At 39.3% G+C, this 19,805-nt stretch overlaps 2 protein-coding genes across 8 annotated transcripts in view; one reads left to right on the top strand and one right to left on the bottom strand.

Annotated features, from left to right (window-relative positions):
• The window catches only part of PHKB (phosphorylase kinase regulatory subunit beta), a 276,301-nt gene extending 258,469 nt beyond the window's left edge, over positions 1-17,832 (bottom strand). For 2 of the 7 annotated variants that reach the window (XM_037815491.1, XM_037815492.1), the window contains exon 1: positions 17,690-17,765. In XM_037815491.1, coding sequence (XP_037671419.1) covers positions 17,690-17,765 — 76 coding nt within the window. Of the gene's footprint in view, positions 1-15,476; positions 16,661-17,530 lie in introns of those variants that run through there. The other 5 variants (XM_037815495.1, XM_037815494.1, XM_037815496.1 and 2 more) reach the window with 5 other exon arrangements.
• Positions 17,833-17,955: 123 nt separating this feature from the next.
• Positions 17,956-19,805, top strand: part of ITFG1 (integrin alpha FG-GAP repeat containing 1) — a 336,928-nt gene continuing 335,078 nt past the window's right edge. Inside the window, exon 1 of the mRNA XM_037815500.1 lies at positions 17,956-18,257. Coding sequence (XP_037671428.1) covers positions 18,050-18,257 — 208 coding nt within the window. The 5' untranslated portion in view covers positions 17,956-18,049. The remainder of the gene's footprint in view (positions 18,258-19,805) is intronic.

Genomic DNA, 19,805 nt, shown 5'->3' with positions numbered 1-19,805 from the left:
AGCCAAATGGCAGGACATAAAATTAGCAAGTAGAAATCAAATATACTGGTATATACTAGCTATCAAAAAAGAAGAGAAAATTCAGAAAATTCCATTTTCAATGATATCTACAAGAGTAAAATATGTAGGAATAAATTTAACTCACAATACAATATTCTGTTTAAAGAAATTAAAGAAAACCTAAATAAATGGCAAGGTATCCCATGTTCATGGGTTGGAATAAATATTGTTAAGACGTCAATACTACCTGTTTAAGATCGCTACAGATGCAGAAATGCAATATACCAAAATGGGTTGGCTTTTAGAATGGGGATTTATTAGCTTACAAATTTACAGTTCTAAAGCTGTGAAAATGTCCAAACTAAGGTATCAACAGGATGCTACCTTCTCTGAAGAAAGGTCACTGGCATCCGGGACACCTCAGTCACATGGGAAGACATACAGCCGGCATCTACCAGTCCTTCTCACCTGGGTTTCATCACTTTTAGCTTTTAGCTTCAGTGGCTTCCTCTCTCAGCTCCTCAGGGAACTTTTTCCTCTAAGTTCTCTCTGGGCTTTTCCTGTCTCTCAGCCTCTCATAAAGGGCTCCAGTAAAGAATTAAGACCTACCTTGAATGGGCTGTGTTCTGGTTTGCTGAAGCTGCTCTTATGCAAAATACCAGAAATGGATTGGCTTTTATAAAGGGGATTTATTACATTAAAAATTTACAGTTCTAAGGCCATAAAAGTATCCAAACTAAGGCATCAACAAGAGGATACCTTCACTGAACAAAGGCCGATGACATACAGAACACCTGACAGCTGGGAAGGCACGTGGCTGGCATCTGCTGGTCCTTTGCTCTCCAGTTCTGGTTTCAAAATGGCTTTCTCAAAACTGTCTCTGGGCTTCTCTCTCTCTTAGTTTCTCTCTCCCAGTTCCTGTGCATCCTTCCTTGTTCTCCCAGGGCATCTCTCTAATCATCTGGGAGTCCTCTCTTAAGATTCTCCAGGGCAAACTCTGGACTTCACCTCTTAGCTTAGCATCTCCAAATGTCTTTCTGACTGCATCTCTGAGCGTCTGGGTCTGTGTCTGCTCTTGAGCTCCCTTAAGTACTCCAGTAAACTAATTAAGAGCACCCAGAATGGGCGGGGTCACGCCTCCTTGAAAATAATCTAATCAAAAGGTCTTGCCCACGGTAAGTATGCCCCCACAAGATTGCATTAAAGAACAGAGACTTTCCTGGGGTACCTAACAGTTTCAAACTCACACAGGCTGGGTCACAGCTCAATTAAAATAACCTTACCAAAAGGTCCCATCTATAATAGGTCTGCACCCACAGCAATAGATTAAAAGTACATGTGCTTTTTCTGGAGTACATAACAGCTTCAAACTAACACACTACCCACAGCAATCGACCAATTTAGTGCAATTCCTATCAAAATTTCAGCAGATGTTTTTGCATAAATGGAAAAGTTGTTCCTTAAATTCATATGGAACTGCAAGTGGCCCTGAATAGCCAAAATGATTTTGAAAAATGATAAAGCTGGAGAGCACAAATTCCCAATTTTCAGTTGTACTACAAGGCTAGAGCAATCAAAACAGTGTGCTACTGACATAAAGATAGACAATTAGACCACTGGAATAGAAATAGAAAGTCCAGAAATAGACCCATGTCTCCAATGTCAATTGATTTTTGACAAGGGTGGCAAGTTCAATCAATGTGGAAAGATAATTCCTCAACAAATGGTGCTATGAAAACTGGATAGCCACAAACAAAAGAAAAATGTTGGATCCCCACATCATACCATATACAAAAACTAATTCAAAATGAATCAAGAACCTAAGTCTGAAAGCTAAAACTCTAAGGCATTTAGAAAACAACACAGGGACAAATTTTCATGACCTGGTGTGCTGGTTTGGATACATTATGTGCCCCAGAAAAGCCATGTTCTTTAATGCAAACTTGTGGGAGCAGACTTATAAGTCTTTTGACTAGGTTGAGACCTTTTGATTAGATCATTTCCATAGAGGTATGGACCCTGCCCAGTTAGGGTGGGTCTTGACTAGTTCACTGAAGTATTTAAGAGCTCAAGAGGTGACACAGAGGTGGCGCTTGGAGACCCTTGGAGATGCAGACAGGACAATGTTTGGAGATGCTAAGCTAAGAGATGAAGCCCAGAGTTTGCCCTGGAGAAGCTGAGAGAGGACCCCCAGACACTTAGAGAGAAACACCCTGGGACAAAGAAGCAAGGATGCACAGGAGCTAAGAGAGAGAAGCCCAAAGACATTTTGGAGAAAGCCATTTTGAGACACAATTCTTCATTTGCTAACGCTGCTGTTATGCAAAATATCAGAAATGGACTGGCTTTTATAAAAGGGGTTTATTTGGTTACAATGTTACAGTCCTAAGGTCATAAAAGTGTCCAAATTAAGGCATCAACACCAGTATACCTTCACTGAAGAACAGTTGATGGCATCCAGACACCTCTGTCAGCTGGGAAGGCATGGGCTGGTGTCTGCTCAGGGGTTCTAGGCTTTCTCCCAGGATGTTTCTCTCTAAGCACCTGGGGGCCCTGTCTTAGCACATTCTGCAGCAAACTCGGGGCTTCATCTCTTAGCTAACGGTCCTTCTGTCTGTATCTCCAACCACTTCCAAGCATCAGCAAGTGTCTGGGCCTGTGTGTCTCTTTTTAAAGTACTCCAGTAAACTAATCAAGAGCCACAATGAATGGGCGGGGACATACCTCAGAGAAATAATCTAATCAAAATTATCACTACAGTTGGGTGAGTCACATCTCCATGGAAACAACCTAATCCAAATATCCCACAAGACTGGTTTAAAGAATATGGCTTTTTCTGGGGGACATAATATACACAAACCTACACAACCACCCAGGAGCAAGGGACCAGCAGATGCCAGCCATGTGCCTTCCCAGATGACAGAAGTGTTCTGGACACCATTGGCCGTTCTTCAGTGAAGGTATCCTCTTGCAGATGTCTGGACACTTCTATGGCCTTAGAAATGTAACTCTGTTAAAAAATAAATCCTCTTCATAAAAGCCAATCCATTTCTAGTACTTTGCATAATGGCAGCATTAGCAAACTGGAAAACCTGATGTTTGCAATGGCTTCTGAGCCACGATACCAAAAACACAAGCCCCAAAGAAAAAATAAATAAACTGCACTTCATTAAAAATAAAATATTTTATGCATGAAAGGACATTTTAAAGAAAGTGAAAAGACATCCTACCGAATGAGTGAAAGTAGTTGCATACTATATATTTGGTAAGGGCTCAATATCTAGAATACAAAAATTACTTCTACAATGCAACAACAAAGAGACAAACAGCACAATTTAAAAATGGGCAAAGAAGTTCAGCAGATTTTTTCCAAAATGGATTATACAAATAGCAAGCAAACATATGAAAAGATGCTCAACATCATTAGCCACTAGGCATATGTAAATCAAAACCACAGTGAGAAATTACTTCAAACCTAAAAGGATGGCTATAGTTACAAAAATGGAAAATAAATGTTGGACAGGATGCAAAGAAACTAGAACTCCAGTGTGCTGCTGGTACGAATGTAAAATGGTACAATCATTGCGGAAAGCAATATGGCAGTCCCTCATTAAATTAAATACAGAATTATCATATTGCCCAGCAATTTCACTTCTAGGTGTATACCTAAAGAAAGTAAAAACATGGTAGCACACAGATATCTGAATACTAGTTTTCATAACAGAATTAGTCATTACAGACAAATGGTGGAAACAATCCAAGTGTCCATCAAAAAATAAAATGCATAAACAAAATGTGGTACATAATATAAATAATGGAGTATTTTTAGTTCATAAGGTATGAAGTTCTAAGATATGCTGCAATATGACGAACCTTGAAGACTATGCTCAATGAAATAATCAAGGCACAAAAGGGAAAATATTGTGTGATGTCACTTGTATGAGATACCTAGAAATAGAAAAGTCTCAGAGACAGAAAATACATTAATTGTTACCAAGGGGTGGGGGAAGGGTTTTGTTTTTTTGTAGTGTTTGTAATTTAAAATTAAACACTCTTTTTTGAAATTTATATACTCTGCTTCCAAGGCAAAATTTAAATCAGAAATACTGCTTTAATAATAATATTTCCCTAAACAATAAGTTATTTTCTAAGTTATGCCAGTATTGATAACTATACTTTGTCAGCCATGTAAATGAGCTGTTTCAACCAGCATATTCTTAATGCACTTGCCCTTTACCCAGATTTCACTTCCCTTTACCTCCAATTCAATGACATATTAATTCAAGACAACTGAAATCTATGAGAATATAAAAAGCTCTCTTCCAGAAGTTAAATACCTAAGAGTTGTTAGGTTCTGATCTGAGGAGATCTAAAGTGAAAACTCAGAGATTTTTCTCTAATGCATTAATTAACACTGCATTTAGGACTTTTCCAGAAATAGATTTTATATCATTTCTTAGTCTGATAAATTTTGAACTTATGCTAAGACGGCAAGATTTAGGAAGCTATTTTTTTCCACTGCATTTAAAAGTATATCATTTTAATCTCTTTTCAGTACCATATTCCTGGAATATAAATGCAAGTTGAAAATTCTTGATATCTTTGGTAAAATCTACACTGTGATAGAAAAGGCCTATTAAACAGCATTGACCTTCTCTATGTGTGAGAGAGTAAACATTCTACTTTATAACTTACATTTTGATAACAACGTAGATGAATAAATCTCTGTGATTTCTTCCTTTTTCTCTTCAGGGAAAGCAAAAGTCAATCCACAGAAATTGCTCAAAATTTTTAAGCAAGGGCAAATGCAATCACAGTGCCATGCAGTTTGGCCTTAAAGATGCTGTCCACAGTTTATGAGAACAATCTAGCATTAACTCACCTGGACCTAAGGCTATCACACACTTAGGTCACTATTTTGCTTCATATATTACATTTCTTTCTTGAACTGTGAACTTTTTTGCACTTCACAACGTGGGGGAAATATTTTGTATGAGAATATGTTCTATTCAAAAACAGCATAAAAATAAATTCACCAAATTTTATTCATCAAACAGAAAGGTAAAATGCTTAGACAGCATACAGAGTGTTGGAAAATTCATTCTGTACCAAAATAGCACTACATCTTTTCAGCATGATTCATTAATTCATTTAACTTTAATTAAGTTCCTAGCACTAAGCCCTTTATCAGGGGCTGATACAAAGCTGCAATAGACCCAGTCCCTGACCTGAATGATTTCACAGTCTAGTAAGGGAGATATAGATATAATTAATTATCAAGTAATAATGCAGTGACATCAGAGCTGAAAAATGAATGTATACAGTGCCATGGGAAACAGTACAGCAATTAATGAAGAGAAGGAACGTTTTTAGAAAATACGTAAGGACAACAGATAATTGGAAAATAAAAGATTACAGGACTGTAACAAGCTTTCAGAGAGAGACTACTTACAAAGGGAATCTTATGATAAAGGTGCAGAGCCAAAAAGATAAGAGTCCTGTCTAGGAGCTGCAGATATATTAGTAGCACTGCAGCAGAAAATGCAAGCGGGAGAGGAGCGTGAAATGTATCTAGAAGTCTAATACTGGAGGATGCTGAACTTCAGATTCCAGGCTCGCATTTTATCCTTTGGATAATGGATGATTTATAACTAGTCAACCATCGGATATTTATAATCACATTTAAAAGATCAACGTAAACACATGAACAAAGTGATGTAACTACCTAAAAAATTCATATAGAATTCAAGTTAAGCATATGATATGAGTATGTTTTCAAAACATTCTAGGAAGCTTAAAACATATGTGGTTAAGGCTGTCTAAAGCTCAACTGCTCAATCCCAGACCCCCTGCACCTGTACTTTCTAGCCACCATTCACAATTTTAGCAGTAAGACTCAATAATTAAAATAACAACCCAACTATTCACCTCCATCATATGGGCCTATATATTTGCAGTAATTCAATCCTTAGCTATAAAACTCAAATCTTAAATGGTTAAAAAGGGGGGCCCAAGTAAATGATGTGAGGTTACTGATAGTAAAAGGAGTTCAAAAATAAGCTTTGAAAATTTTTATATAAGAAATTAAGAACTTACAAATTATAATGCTGTATATTTTGAAAGACAAAAAGGAACTCAAAGAACATATAAACACGTTATCAGAACCTATAAAAATCACCAATTTCAACTATACACTTAAAACGATTCTCACTGTGGCTTTTGGAAGTCACTTAAAGTCTAGGTACTACCTCTGTTCATCCATAAAAAGCAACTTCCTCCAAACATTTGTGATGTATAAATTCAAAGAGAAAGCTATGAAAATAAGTATGTAAAAATGAAGAACAATTCTTTTTATAGGATAAGATAAAGGCATCATTGTTGGAAAAATAAAATAATAAAGTCTACTGGAAAAAAGGAACAAACAGTAAAACAAACAAACAAAAAAAACACCAGCACTAATTTTTTTCATCTTCGTAAAACCACTTGTAATCAAGGCAGCCAAAATCTAATGTCACTAAAATAAGAACAAGTGTGAATTTATTTAAAATGCCTCTCAGAAAGCTACAATGAGCCATCAGAAGACATTTATCAAGTTTTCAAGATTAAGTATGCAAAAATTGCAGTTAAAAGTTTTCATTTGTTTTCTTATCAGTGATTGGAAAACAGACCAAAAAAAAAAAAAAAAAAAAATCATAAAAGACATGTCCCAACTTCCTAAGTATTTACCAATAAAATTTAAAAAAAAATTTTATCCCTAATAACCCCAAAATCTTTTCATTGATAAATCAAATGATGCCTATATGTATCTTTCAGCCTGAAGCATGAAAAAGACTAGGCAGCACACCTTGTACACTTTTGCAATTATTCCTCATAAACAGAAAGGTCAATGTGACATTTTAAAATACAGACACAGATTATCATAATGATATAAAATTGTAAATAATACTTCACTATATATACACACATACACACAGGGAATTTTCCATTGTTAAATGGGCCACATTCTAAAAATTAGTCTCTTAGGCAAAGATATGTTATAAATAGTAGATATGTTCTAATGTATAATCATGGTAACCATATTTTCTGAATCCAGACTGTTGACCCATCAGTCTGTGCTTTCATAGCTATTCATTACCAAACATGGATTGAGTGCCCACCAGGTGCCTGGCACTGTACCATGCTAGGTGCTAAACACAGAGACATATACCACATAGTTTCTGCCATCAGACTGCTGTCAATCCATTTTTACATAAATGGTCAAACAATCTTTATAAAACATCAATCAAGTCTTATAACTCCATTGCTTCAAAATCCTTCAATGGCTTTCCCTTCCATTTACAATAAAATTCAAAGAGCTTAAGGTTCTCAAGGCCCTGCCATCACAACCTCCCTCTCTTACCTTTTCCTGTCATTGTCAATGCTCTGTCCAAAATGCCCACCTCAAATTCCCAGCTCTGTCTAGCTCCAGGATCTTAGCCTAGAACCCTCCTCACCCCAACTTCTCACTTGATTCATATTTCCTTCCTTCAGCTTAAATGTCACTTCTAGAGAAACATTCACCCCTAAATCCTGCAGAAGATGGAGAGCTGATGAGTCTTTTTAAGAAAGGAAGTAATGGGGTCAGTTCTTCGTTTCAGAAAAATCACCCAGGCAGCATTTTGTAGGAGGGATTAGCTAGGGAGGTGATAAAATGGGACAGCAAGGTAAGGAAGTTAAGAAGGAGACAATTGAGAGTCCAAGAGAGAGACTGAAGGTATGTGCATAACCTTTCAGGGTATGCACTCTCTGAGACCAGTATCAGGAACTACAAGCTTCCTATGACTTCAGAAACGTCCAATAAGCATTACTTAATCAGAAATCAGAGAACAACAGTGAACATCATCAATATGCAAATAATAATCACTGCCATTTTTGAAATACATTACTGGGGTAACAGGTCCTATAGAAGAGGAAGGCAGTACACACAGTGGCTTGGAACAGTGGCTCTGCCTAAGTTTTTATATACTAGCTGTAACACTTACTAGCTGTGTGACTTCAAGTAAGTTATTTCTCTGTGTGTTGAGTTCCCAAAAGAGGACAGTACTACTCAGAGCACAGGATTGTTGTGAAATTGAAATGTAAAGCACTTAGAACACTTAGAACATACTAAGTACTCAGTAAAGATTAAATGCTCAAGTTGTCGTAAGTCATCAACATTGTAATCACTATTGATGTTATTAGTACTATTACTACCACCACAAGGTACTGCACAATAGAATTTATAAGGGACATACTACTATCTTCACGGTACATTGAGAAAAATCGGGTACCAAAACTGTTCACACAGTTTATAAATATCATTACTGGGATTTGAGATGATTTGTATGAGTGTGAAATACATAAACTAACCATATTATAACACTGTCAATCAAAAGACACAGGAGGGACTCAGGCGTGATAAGCAACACGATTTACTGAGCACATATTATGTTACAGGCACTCTTCTGGGCTCTAGGGGTATAACAGGGAAAAAATAGTTGCAGTACCTGTTCTCATAGAGCTATCATTCTAGTGGATACAAATGGACAGTGAAGCTAAGAAAAAAAAAATCAGCTGGTGAGAAGAACACTTCAGAGAATAAAAATCAAAGAGTGATGTGCCTGGATCCACATAGATTTGAGTGGGCAGAAAAGGCCATTCCAAAGAAGATAAGTTTAAGACAATCAGAAAGAACGGCTACCTAAATAGCAAGATAGCTTTCTAGGCAAAGGAAATAGCCACTACAAAGAGCCTAACATCAACATCAGATTGTGTCTTAAGGAACCAAAGCAAGCTAGCACAGCTGAATAGACATGGAAAAGGAAAGGAGAGTTCCACAAGGAGGTCAAAGACCTAGACAAGAGCCAAGCCACTCAGGCTCTGAGACCAATGGGAAAGAACTGTGGATTTTAAGCTAAGAGTAATGAAGGTCACTGGTGAAATTTAAGCAGGACAGTGATGTGATCTGACTCATTATTTTAAAAGATTCTTCTTACTGCTAGGTGCAGTGAGGCAAAAATCTGGAGGCAGGAGATCATGCTATTTCAGTAGTCTGCACCAGTGATAAAAGTGGCTTGTGCTAGAGAGGCAGTAATACAGCTGGAGAGAAACAGACAGATTTGGTATATCTGTTGGCGATTGAGTGGAAAGGATTTACACATGAACTGAATAAAAAGGGTGAAGAAAAGAGAAGAATAACACCTATATTTTTAGCTTGAGTAACAGAGAATGGTAGTTTAGTTTACTGGTATGGAGAAGATTCAGGGAGGCACATGTCTGAGGTAGGAATAGGGGTGGAAAATAAGAGTTCTGTTTCGGCCAAGTTATGTTTGAGATAATCATTATATGCCCATTTGGAAACGTAGGCACTGGGATCAGTCTTATCACCAAAGCCGTAAATCATTTCAGTACAATATTAAGTACAAAGTCTTAGCAAAATCAGTTACAGGCATGGTTTGTCCTAAACAAAATTCCCCTCTGGCTGTAGACCAGTGAAACCTTGAAAAAGTTATTTGCTTCCAATATATGAGGGACAGTCATAGGATAAAATTCCCATTACCATAGGGAGAGATCGGAAGGAAAACAGGGGTCATGGGACCCAAACAGTTCCTAAAACTCCAAGGGCAAACTCCATTAGATTTCAAAGCCTGAGAATCATTTATATTATCCTCTGGGCTTGAGAGAGCAGAAGTACCACCCTTTCTAAGGCTTACATGGCAGCCTTGTTCTCTCCAAATGCTGGGGTGATTGCTCCAACATATCCAAGTGTTGGGGAGACCACTGTGTTCTTGGCTGCACCCTCCTCAAGCACTGGGGCACCACCTGGACTCTCTGCCATCTCCTGGTCAAAGGCTCTCCCCTCTCCCTAATAGTGAGGTGGTAGCCAGGCTCTCCCCAATCCCCAGCTAATGTGCTCCGCCCTGTTTGAACTTCAGGGCAAACTCACCCTTTACATGTGCACGGGTGGGTCCACTCTCCTGGCCCAAGATTTCTTGGTTCCAGACCTTAGCTTCCATGGTTCTGTCTTTGAAGTCATCTTTCCTTCAATTTGTCCCTTGTCTTTCCCTTTTAGTCTAGACTGGCAGTGGTTCTATTTATACAGTTCCAACAAAAACATTGTTGGTTTCCCATGCAGCATACAGGGAACTCAAGCATCAGACAAAATCTTTTTCTGAATATCTCCATTTCCAATCCTGGCTTGTACTGAAATGGCTGTCAGGTTCCATGTTTGGTTTAATCTTCACATGGGGCACTAGGCTGTGGGGTGTCACTTTCAGGAAGCCCAGAATTTTCCTGGCCATCAATTTCTGGTTTCTTTGTACCCAAGAGTTCAGTTCTCAGCTTACCCCTTTCCTTTCGCATTTTACTAACCACCACAAGGAGAAGACAGGCCACATTTTCCACATTTAGTTTGGAGATATCTTCAGCAAAGTATACTAGCTAGTCGTTTTCAAATTCTGCCTTCCTTCCGACACCAGGACTCAATTTTGCCAAATTCTCTGCCACTTTAAAACAAGGATCGCCTTCCTTCCAGTTTGCAATAATACATTCCTCATTTCTGTCTAAGGCCTCATCAGAAGAACTTTTACCTTAGCGTCCATATTTCTACCAACAGTCTCTTCGAAGCAATCTAGGCTTTTTCTATCAAGCTCCTCACAATTCTTCCAGAATCTTCCCCTTACTCATTTATAAAGCCATTCTAGCATTTTTAGTACTTGCAAATTGCAGCACCCCACTTCTCTGGTACAGAAATCTGTTCCAGTTTGCTAAAGCTGTTGAAATGCAAAACACCAGACTGGCTTTTAAAATGGGGGTTTATTAGTTCGCAAATTTACAGTTCCAATCTGATGAAAATGTCCAAATTAAGGCACTGAGAGGCAGATACCTTCTCTGAGGAAAAGTCGATGGCATCCAGGGTTTCTCTGTCACATGGGAAGGCACATGGCGACATCTATTAGTCCTTCTTCTTCTGGGTTCTAGTTTCAAAATGGCTTTCAAAATGGCTTTCTCTAAGCATAGGGGTCTGTGTTGGCTTTGGGCTCTGTGTTGGCTCTGAGTTCTCTTAAGGACTCCCATAAACTAATTAAGAGCACCTTAAATAGGCAGGGTCATATCTCCATGGAAATAAACTAATCACCCACAATTGGGTGGGTCATATCTCCCTGGAAACAATCTAATCAAAAGGTCCCGCCTACAATAGGTCTGCCTTAACAAAACTGCATTAAAAGAACAGTCTTTTATGGGATGCATAATGGATTCAAACCAGCATAATGTGAATCAGGTATTGTGGAGAAACCCTCTTACCCTTTCTCTGGTTTCACAGAAGACAGAAGATAAAGAAAACAATAAGAGGAAAATAACTTTCAGAATGCACAATTTAAGTATTCAGTAACAATCTAAAGCAGCTGGATTTGCAGATGCGCTCTTCATGAATCTATTTTACCCAGGGAATCAGAAGCATCATTTTTGTTGAGGATAATGGCATAGATGGTAAGCTCTGAGGTCAGTGAGATTCAAGCCAAGGGAGTTAAGTCATATAATATGGCCTCCAATTCTTACATTTTGTAAGATTATAAGCCAGGACCTGGTAAGAAGAGATCAGAGCTCCTAGCAGGATAAAATTTATAAGTGCTTTGTGGAAATTCCATCCTACTTAAAGGGAATCCATTATACACCCAATAATAAAAAAAAATCTACCAACTATACATAAAATAACCACTGGTCTCTCTGCTGCCTAATAGGAGTTTCCATGGATACCATTAGAAATAATTTCTTTAAACTTGTAGATAATTACTGACAAAAAGTGAGATGGACTTAGAGGAAAATGAGGGCTAAAATTAAACATGGAATAGGCCATTAAACAGCAAAACTCTATTAATATTAGATCCTGGGTAATCTGATTCAAGCTAATCATATTTTCTTAATCAAATGGCTACTTTGAAGATAGGTATCAAAATGAGGCAAAGAGAAACCATGTCTGTTTCCCTTTAAATCCTATTCTTTAATACATATCAGCAAAATTGTAAAAGACACTTATTTTTAGGAAAGACAAGAACTAAATTTACTAAGCAGCTACTAAATATCAAGTGTTTTTCATATAACACTTTATTTAAACCTCACAGTAATCCCTCTGGGTAGGTTTCATTATACTCATTTTTATAGAGAAGGAAGTGTCAGTGGTGTAAACTAACTTGCCCAGGATCAAACAGGCAATAAACAACTGTACCAGGATTAGAACCTTGTCTAGCTGATCACAAAATATATGCTCTTTCCTTAGATTCTTAAAGGAGGTCACAATGCACAAAAACCCTCATCAAGCCACAAGAACCTTTTCAATTAGTTGGTTGTTAGAATAGGCTGAAAACAAGGCTGCTATACAAATGCCTGAAAAAAACAGAGTGCCAGACATATAAAATAAAAAGTTGAGTTCTGCCCAGTATAAACAATAAAATCTTACCAAATACAAATATACCTATTGTGGTAGATTTTGTACCCTGACAAATTATTAATCTTAATCCACATTCCTGTGGGTGTGAACCCAATGTAAATAGGACCCTTTGAAGATGTATTATCAGATAAAGTGTGCACTAATTTGTGAATAGGACCTCCTAAGATGTGTGGCCAAACTAAATCAGGGTGGGTCTTACTCCATATTACCAGAGGCCTTTAAAGAGAGGTAATTTAGATACAGTCAGACAGTGGAAACCAGAAATCAGAAGAAACCAAAAGCCAGAGCCAGAAGTCAGAGAGGCCAGAGAGGAGATATTGTCATGTGACAGAAGACTGCCACCACCAGAATTCTACTGACCTGGAGAGAACACACGGCCTAGTCAAGCCTTGATTCTGGACTTCTAGCCTCCCAAACTGTTAGAAAATAAACTCCTGTTGTTAAGCCAACCAATGTTTAGTATCTGGCACACCAGGCCTGGAAGACTAAGATATCCCTCAAATCAAATTAATAAAAGGAAATTAATCAAAGAACCTAAATAGAAATGAGAATGAATAAAGGGAAATACTCAAGTCAGATGCAATAACTCACTTATCAGATGCTGATAAACTTAAGGAATCAACATAAAGACAAGCAGATGATTTATTTTAAGAAAATCATTTTTTAAATTAGTTGCCACTTCATAATAGAAGCAAAAATGCTGCGACATTTCTTACCTCATCACATTATATGGTAACTATTCCTACAAATAATGGAACTGCAATGCCAATGTAACAGTTAAAAGACGACCAACTCTGCTAACCTAATATACTATGTAACTGTAGTGGTCACACGAGAAATAAAACAATCTAATGTACAGGATGATATAACCCTTCCCTACTAATTATTTAACTTATTTTGGTTGTTCAATTACATTCAGTTTCTTAGACATTTTACTCCAAGGTTCTTTAAAAAACAAACAAACAAAAAACCCCTGGATATCTAGATCTCTCTTTGGATTTTAGCAGTCAAAATAAATTACATTTACCCACAGCAGAGACTGACACAGTAGCAGTCAGAATACAACTCAAGCATGCAAAGGTAGAAATAAGTGCAGGAGTCACACTAAATTCAAGAAAGAATAGAAACAAAGAAAAAAATAGACAGCAAAGCAGATATTCAGGAGGAATAAGGAAGCTTAAAATGCATGCTACAATTCAGGTACATAGGAAACTAGTTTTCCAAAATCAAGATACTGGCTTTTATTTTTGGCATTATTGGATGGTTTCCAGTCAAAAGTACCAGTGAAAAGCTTAGCTGTGAACCCAGGACATGCTTCAAAATGACTGCTAAATGAAATCATGCAATGAAACACTGTCGCACAACTACAACTGGGGAAAACAAATCATTTCTGAGATAAATGCAGTAAATAAACTATAAATGCAAACCACTCTGCTAACTTACTACTTACTCAAATATTGAAAATGATTTCTAAGGAATCACTCTTTAAAACAGTGGAAGTTTGATATTTTCTGCTTCGTTTCTTGATGCCTTCTATTTCAATCTAAAAATATGGTACTGGAAAAGCTACAAGCATTTGCCTTCAAAAACATTATTTAATGATAAAGAACAATTCCTGGGTTTTGAATTTTTCAGGACTATTGATGCATAAAAGCATACCTTTAGCATTCTATTTACTTGGTGCCACTGAATGACTTTGCTAATGCTGAAAAGTGACTAAGCCTTTCTTAGGAAAGTCAAGATGGAAATAGAGCCTGAGACTTAAAAAGAAAGAAAACAGTCCAAAGACATATATGTTCTCCTATTCTTTTAATTCAAAAATTAAATCAGAATCACATGACATTGCTACATATAATATGGTATTTTGTCATTTCACAGGTGACAAATAAAGACAAGGATCATTTTTGTTCCTTAAAGTATAACATTTGTTTTCTACTGTTTGACTGTTATTCTTTCCTAAGGTATTTTCTATTTCTTTTCCTAGCGATTTTCCTCCTCCATCTTGCCAAGACAGACAATATGTGGAAATAAAGGGAACCCACTTCTGAATGGCTATGGTGAGACCAAAAAGAGTTTTCACTCTTCAGGTTGGCTCATCTCACATGTATCTGTTAATAGGTCACAAGGCTGAAAATTCTGCTTCAGGTACATTAGAGAAAATGCAGCAACTTGCCAATAAACTTCCAGACTAGTCTCACCTAACAGGTTTTGAGTGACCCAAGGTACACCAAAGCCTACAGGACAGGGTCCTAGAGACTTTGGGCTTAAGTTTAGCTCTGTGACCATTTAACAAAGGCCATTTCTTCTGTAAAGTTGAGATGAATGCATTCAGAGGCCTGAGTTCTAACAGAAGCTCACACATGGTCGATCTTGAATCCATGAATCACCCCAAAATTGTTTTCAAAATCCTGTGCACTAATCTGGGGAGTCATCATTCACTTTCAAAGAGCTCACTAACTCCAACAGGCTAAGAGCTACTGCACCAAGGTCTCCTCCAGCCTTCACACGGGATGGAGCACAGAGCACATGCACTGAGATATAATAGTCGCACGGCTTAGGGCAAATCGCTTCACCTCTGTGACTTTCCATTTCCAGTCTGTGAAAATGTTTATGATACCTACTTCTTAGGGAGTAGAGGAAAAGTAAATAAAATACATGGGGCACTGACCAAACATTCCTAATTTACAAGTTAATTCCGTTCTGAAAGAAGTAAAAAATGGTTTAAGAAGATGACTTCCACACTCAATTGACAACTGAGGCTCCCAGACAGCTGGCAAGTATCAGGGCAGGGACTTCACTTTGGGTCCCTCCTACGCCCTGCCTCATACCACCACGACAGACTACATTTGAAATACAATACAAATTAATCCTAACAATAGTGGAAATAATGCTCAGGTTCTGGGCAACCAAAGAGGAAACAAAACCTAAATGATATCATATGGGGATATCAACCTTCCGAAACAGAGGTATATAAAAATACCAAGTGACCCTTTTGGGTCTACACACTTACCAGACCTTAAGAAAGCAGGTGGAGAGCAGGCGACTGCATCAGGTGAGTTGGCCATTTCAAATTGTTGACTCTAATCATAAGCGTTCCAGGCTAAACTACAGCAATTTTCAAAAATGTTTAGTGAAGGTTAGAGGCAATCAGCATTAGATTAATAGAAAGCAGTGTGAGCAGTATTAACATGACGCAATGCACAACAAAGGCAATAACTGAGATTTACTATAATTTTATTTTCTCTTACATGATTTGAAAGTTTGATTTTCTTTGCTTTGATAAATCACATTTGTTTATATGGATGAGGCAGGAAACAAATATTTACTGAATGTTACATAGGAGTAGCATCCTCTGTTACGCAGTGAAGTGATTATTCTACTATGTAACAATGCTCAGAACTCTTCAGTGGAGTCTACACAAGAGACAGGTTAGTCGAAGTTTCAAACAAAGCTCTGTTTATATTTCTTCTAAAAGTAATAAACAGAATCAAGTTGATTTTTTAATGACATAGAAAGGAAATGACTGACTGAAGAAACTTTAGTCTATACTTCACAGTTATCAGAAGAATCTAAAACCTCAAATATCACTGTTAATTTAGAGGAATGACTTTAGTTGGTAGCTCTTTTTACTATAATGTAAACATATAGTAACATCCAACATTGATACTATGCAGTGTACTTTTCACATGAAACTAGATTGAAGTGATTGCATTCAACAACAGTTAAAATTCAGATTTTTTTTTTTCTCAGTGGAAAAAAAACAAGGTTTTCAAAGCTAGGAGGAGAAAATAAATCCTATTTACTATTTAAAGAAAAAGAGAAATGCTGAAAAAATATGTTGAGAGCAGACTCAATTCCCTGTAAGAAACTCTGGTTACTCTTCTTGATCCAGATTTAATCAATACATTAATACTCTTTATAGCCCAGACAACCACACATTGTTAGTGGTCAACTCAATATTTGTATATGACACAGAAAATTCAAGAAAAAGATGAAAACAAAAATACATGTGACTATTCGAAGCAACTGTTCTGACTCTAAAAGTCCTAAGACCACTTTTGGAAACTTCTCTGAGACGCTGTTGGTGATTTCTACTATAATGTTACGTAAATAAATGCAGAACTTTTTTTTTTAAGGTTTAAAAACAATGAAATTGGCAACAAAGATTGTGTAAATTTCTCCTGCATGATTTATCAAATTTGATTCCTTCTCCAAATTAAAAAAAAGGAAATAGGGCAATAGACAATTAAGAACTTCATAGATGGGGAAAAAAAACCCAAACATAAGGGGATCATATTAGCTGAGGAAAAGAAAAAATAGATTCACACAGCTGCAGAGTTAATTTTAATTTTCTTAGATTAATACCAGAACTGATATTGACAAACACTGATAAACAGTATAGTCAATCTCTTAAAAGGAAGAAGTTCTTAATTTCAGACTAGGCATTCCACCACCTTTTCTTTTTATTTGCATACTTCTAGCTTAAATTTATTTCCAGCCAGCCAGGAATAAAGGACGTTTCCAATACCAGCTGTCAGAGGATATATCAGCCACAAATACTAACTTCAAAGTCATGACTTTGCAATTTGAACAAGTCAGTTCAGGACACTTGAACTGTTACAACAGCCTGAGCGATGTCTTCTGATCTCCAAGGGCTGGGGCTTGGGAGCCACAACTAGAAACTACGCGTCCTGGGACCACCTTCCTTCCGAGATCCAGTTATGCTCTAAGTGACTCCGTTCGTGGCCCAAGGAACAATCCCCCTCAAACTCTGCCACAAAGATACTTGGCTAGGGCTCAGAACTGAACTTGTGGGAAATGTAAAATATAAAATAAGGCAACGAGGAGCAGCCTGTTTTCTAGGGCCAGGTGGCAATCATGCGTAAGAATGAAACTATCCTATTTTTGCGGAGGAACACAGGGACACATATAAAAAGATCACATTTCCTTCTTCAGGAATGTGGCCGCCGCCTGATTTCTGTGGAAAAACTCAGGGCGAAGTCGGGATCGCCCTCGACTTTGAGGAAAGAGCACACACCAGGTAGAGCTGAGGCCGCCACCTACTTTGTGAAGGTGGGAGAGAAGACGTTAGGGGAAGGACGGCGCCGTCGCCTGTTTTCCGAAGGGAAAGACGTAGGGCACGACACAGCTTCACTTCCAGCACCCCTGCCTGCCTCCCGCCCTAGGCAATGGGGGAGGACTACCACCCACGGTCAGCCAAACCTGAGCGCTTGGTCCGGGCTCTTCGCTCCAAGACCTTCCAGCTCACTTCGGCCGAGACTCCCGCCGCCCCAGCCATGGCGCCAGGCCGCCTCCTCCGCCCCCGGGCCGCCTGTCAGCTCCGCCCCCCGCGCGACGCTGTCGGGAGGCACGCCGGCCGGAAGTGAACGCGAGGACGAGCTTCCCCTCGGCTGCGCGGCTTCCCGAGCGTCCGAGGGGCCACCTAGGGGTTGAGAGAGAGGGGGGCCAGCAGGGGCTCCCCCGCGCTTCGGGACTGCGCGCTGTGTCTCGACTGGCGGCGCGGTGCTTTACGGCGGCCGTCAAGCGCGGCGCTGGGCCGGCGGGCGGGGGCCGAGGGCTGCCATGGCGGCGGCGGGCCGGCTGCCGACTACCTGGGTGCTGCTGGCGCCGCTGCTCTGGGGGCTCGTGCTGCTGGGAGTCGGGCCAGTCCCGGCGCAGGCTCTGCACAACGTCACGGCCGAGCTCTTTGGAGCCGAGGCCTGGGGCACCCTGGCGGCCTTCGGGGACCTGAACTCCGACAAGCAGACGGACCTCTTCGTCCTGCGGGAAAGTCAGTGCTTGTCGGGCCCTCCCTCTCTCTGCCGTCCTGTGCCCCGCCCTGGTGTACCCCACAGCCCTTGCCCCGATTGTCGGTTCTGTTGCATTTTCCAGCCTCTTCTCTTCCATCTCTGTCTCTTTCTCTTATCTTCAGCATCCTTTACACCTTACCGCTTTTCTTCATCTTTTCCAACCCTTAGGCTTGATCAGCATCACCCCACCAGGTTAACCTACACCCAGAAGCCCTGGCAACACCCCAGTATTTTTCCTGAGAAGCCCGCGGCCTCCGCTCACTCCACCCTCCTCATTGAATCACCTGTCTTCCAAAGTCCTTCCTGATTCCCAGGACTCTTTGTAGCTTGCCAGTATGTTCACGCTTAAGGCCCCTACTTTCCCTTCTATTGTACTTCCCCCAACCCATCTTCCCTTTTGATGAACAGGAAAAGATGCAACTGTACAGTTTCTTTCTTAAAGGAGATTTCTCCATGCCTCTCTACTTACCTAATACACCTTTCCCTCCCTTTATCAGGATCCCCACTTTCTCTGAAGCCGCTGTGTCCTCCCAAGGCCCTAAATACTCCACCGCTCACACAGGGATTTTGCAAGGACCATTGATAAGCCTCTGTGCCTCCTTGGGGGAACATTCCCATACTGCACTGTTTTTCCTTCTGAGCTGCTTAGTCTTTTGGGTGCACCTGACTCTCCTCAGCTTAGTCAACCCTCTAGTCTTCCATATCCCTCTTTTTTTTTTTTTCTTTGCCAGGTGGTGGTTCTTGGAAGTTCTTTGCTTTAACTGATCACTAAGCAAACTTTTATGGATCTTGTTGATGACAGTGACATTAGCGGGTCTTAGCGTTCTTGAGTATCCACAAAAGCAAGTGCTTCTTAAGGTCAAGACCAGGAAAGAAGGCAGTAAGAATTGACACAGAGCCTGATTGGGCAGGATCTTGAACCAGACTTCTTGCTAGGAACTCAAAGTTTCTGTAGACCCTAGACATTTTTTCCTGCCTTCATATGACTCATGCCATTGCAGGTATGCATACTGCAAAACCTGTGACTACTTCACCCAAACTGGACACTGAAACTCTGCTCTTTAATGACGGCCTAAACTGTTTAAACAGTTTCAACAGTCTGTCCCAGTGAGTGTTCATTGAGCTCCAAAAATGCATCAACCTGGGATTGGCTCCATAGGAGGAGAACTCTTGGAGGAATCAGCATTACCTGCTTAAATAATAATGTCCTTGTTAGTAGTCAGAAACCTGCAGTGGAAATTACCGTATCCTTGGTGTATTGCATCTGTGTAATGAACCAATCAGTTTTAAATGAGGCTGTATTGTTAAGTTTGAGGAAGGCAAGACTTGTCATACAGCTAAAAAAGCATGTTGCTGTATTGTTCTTTTAAATCAGCCAGTGTGACTACTTGAAGAAGCCATTAGTTTCAGTTTGTCTTGATCAACCAAGTTTTTCCATGCTTTTCTTGCCTATTTCTCTGCTGCCTTGAACACTGAACTTGTGATATGCTATTAAGAATCCCCATTCCATTAGACTAGTAGGACTGTTC

The sequence above is a fragment of the Choloepus didactylus genome, chromosome 22 (genome assembly GCF_015220235.1).
Source record: "Choloepus didactylus isolate mChoDid1 chromosome 22, mChoDid1.pri, whole genome shotgun sequence".
Classification (NCBI taxonomy): domain Eukaryota; kingdom Metazoa; phylum Chordata; class Mammalia; order Pilosa; family Megalonychidae; genus Choloepus; species Choloepus didactylus.
This window is presented reverse-complemented; position numbering and strand designations above follow the sequence as displayed.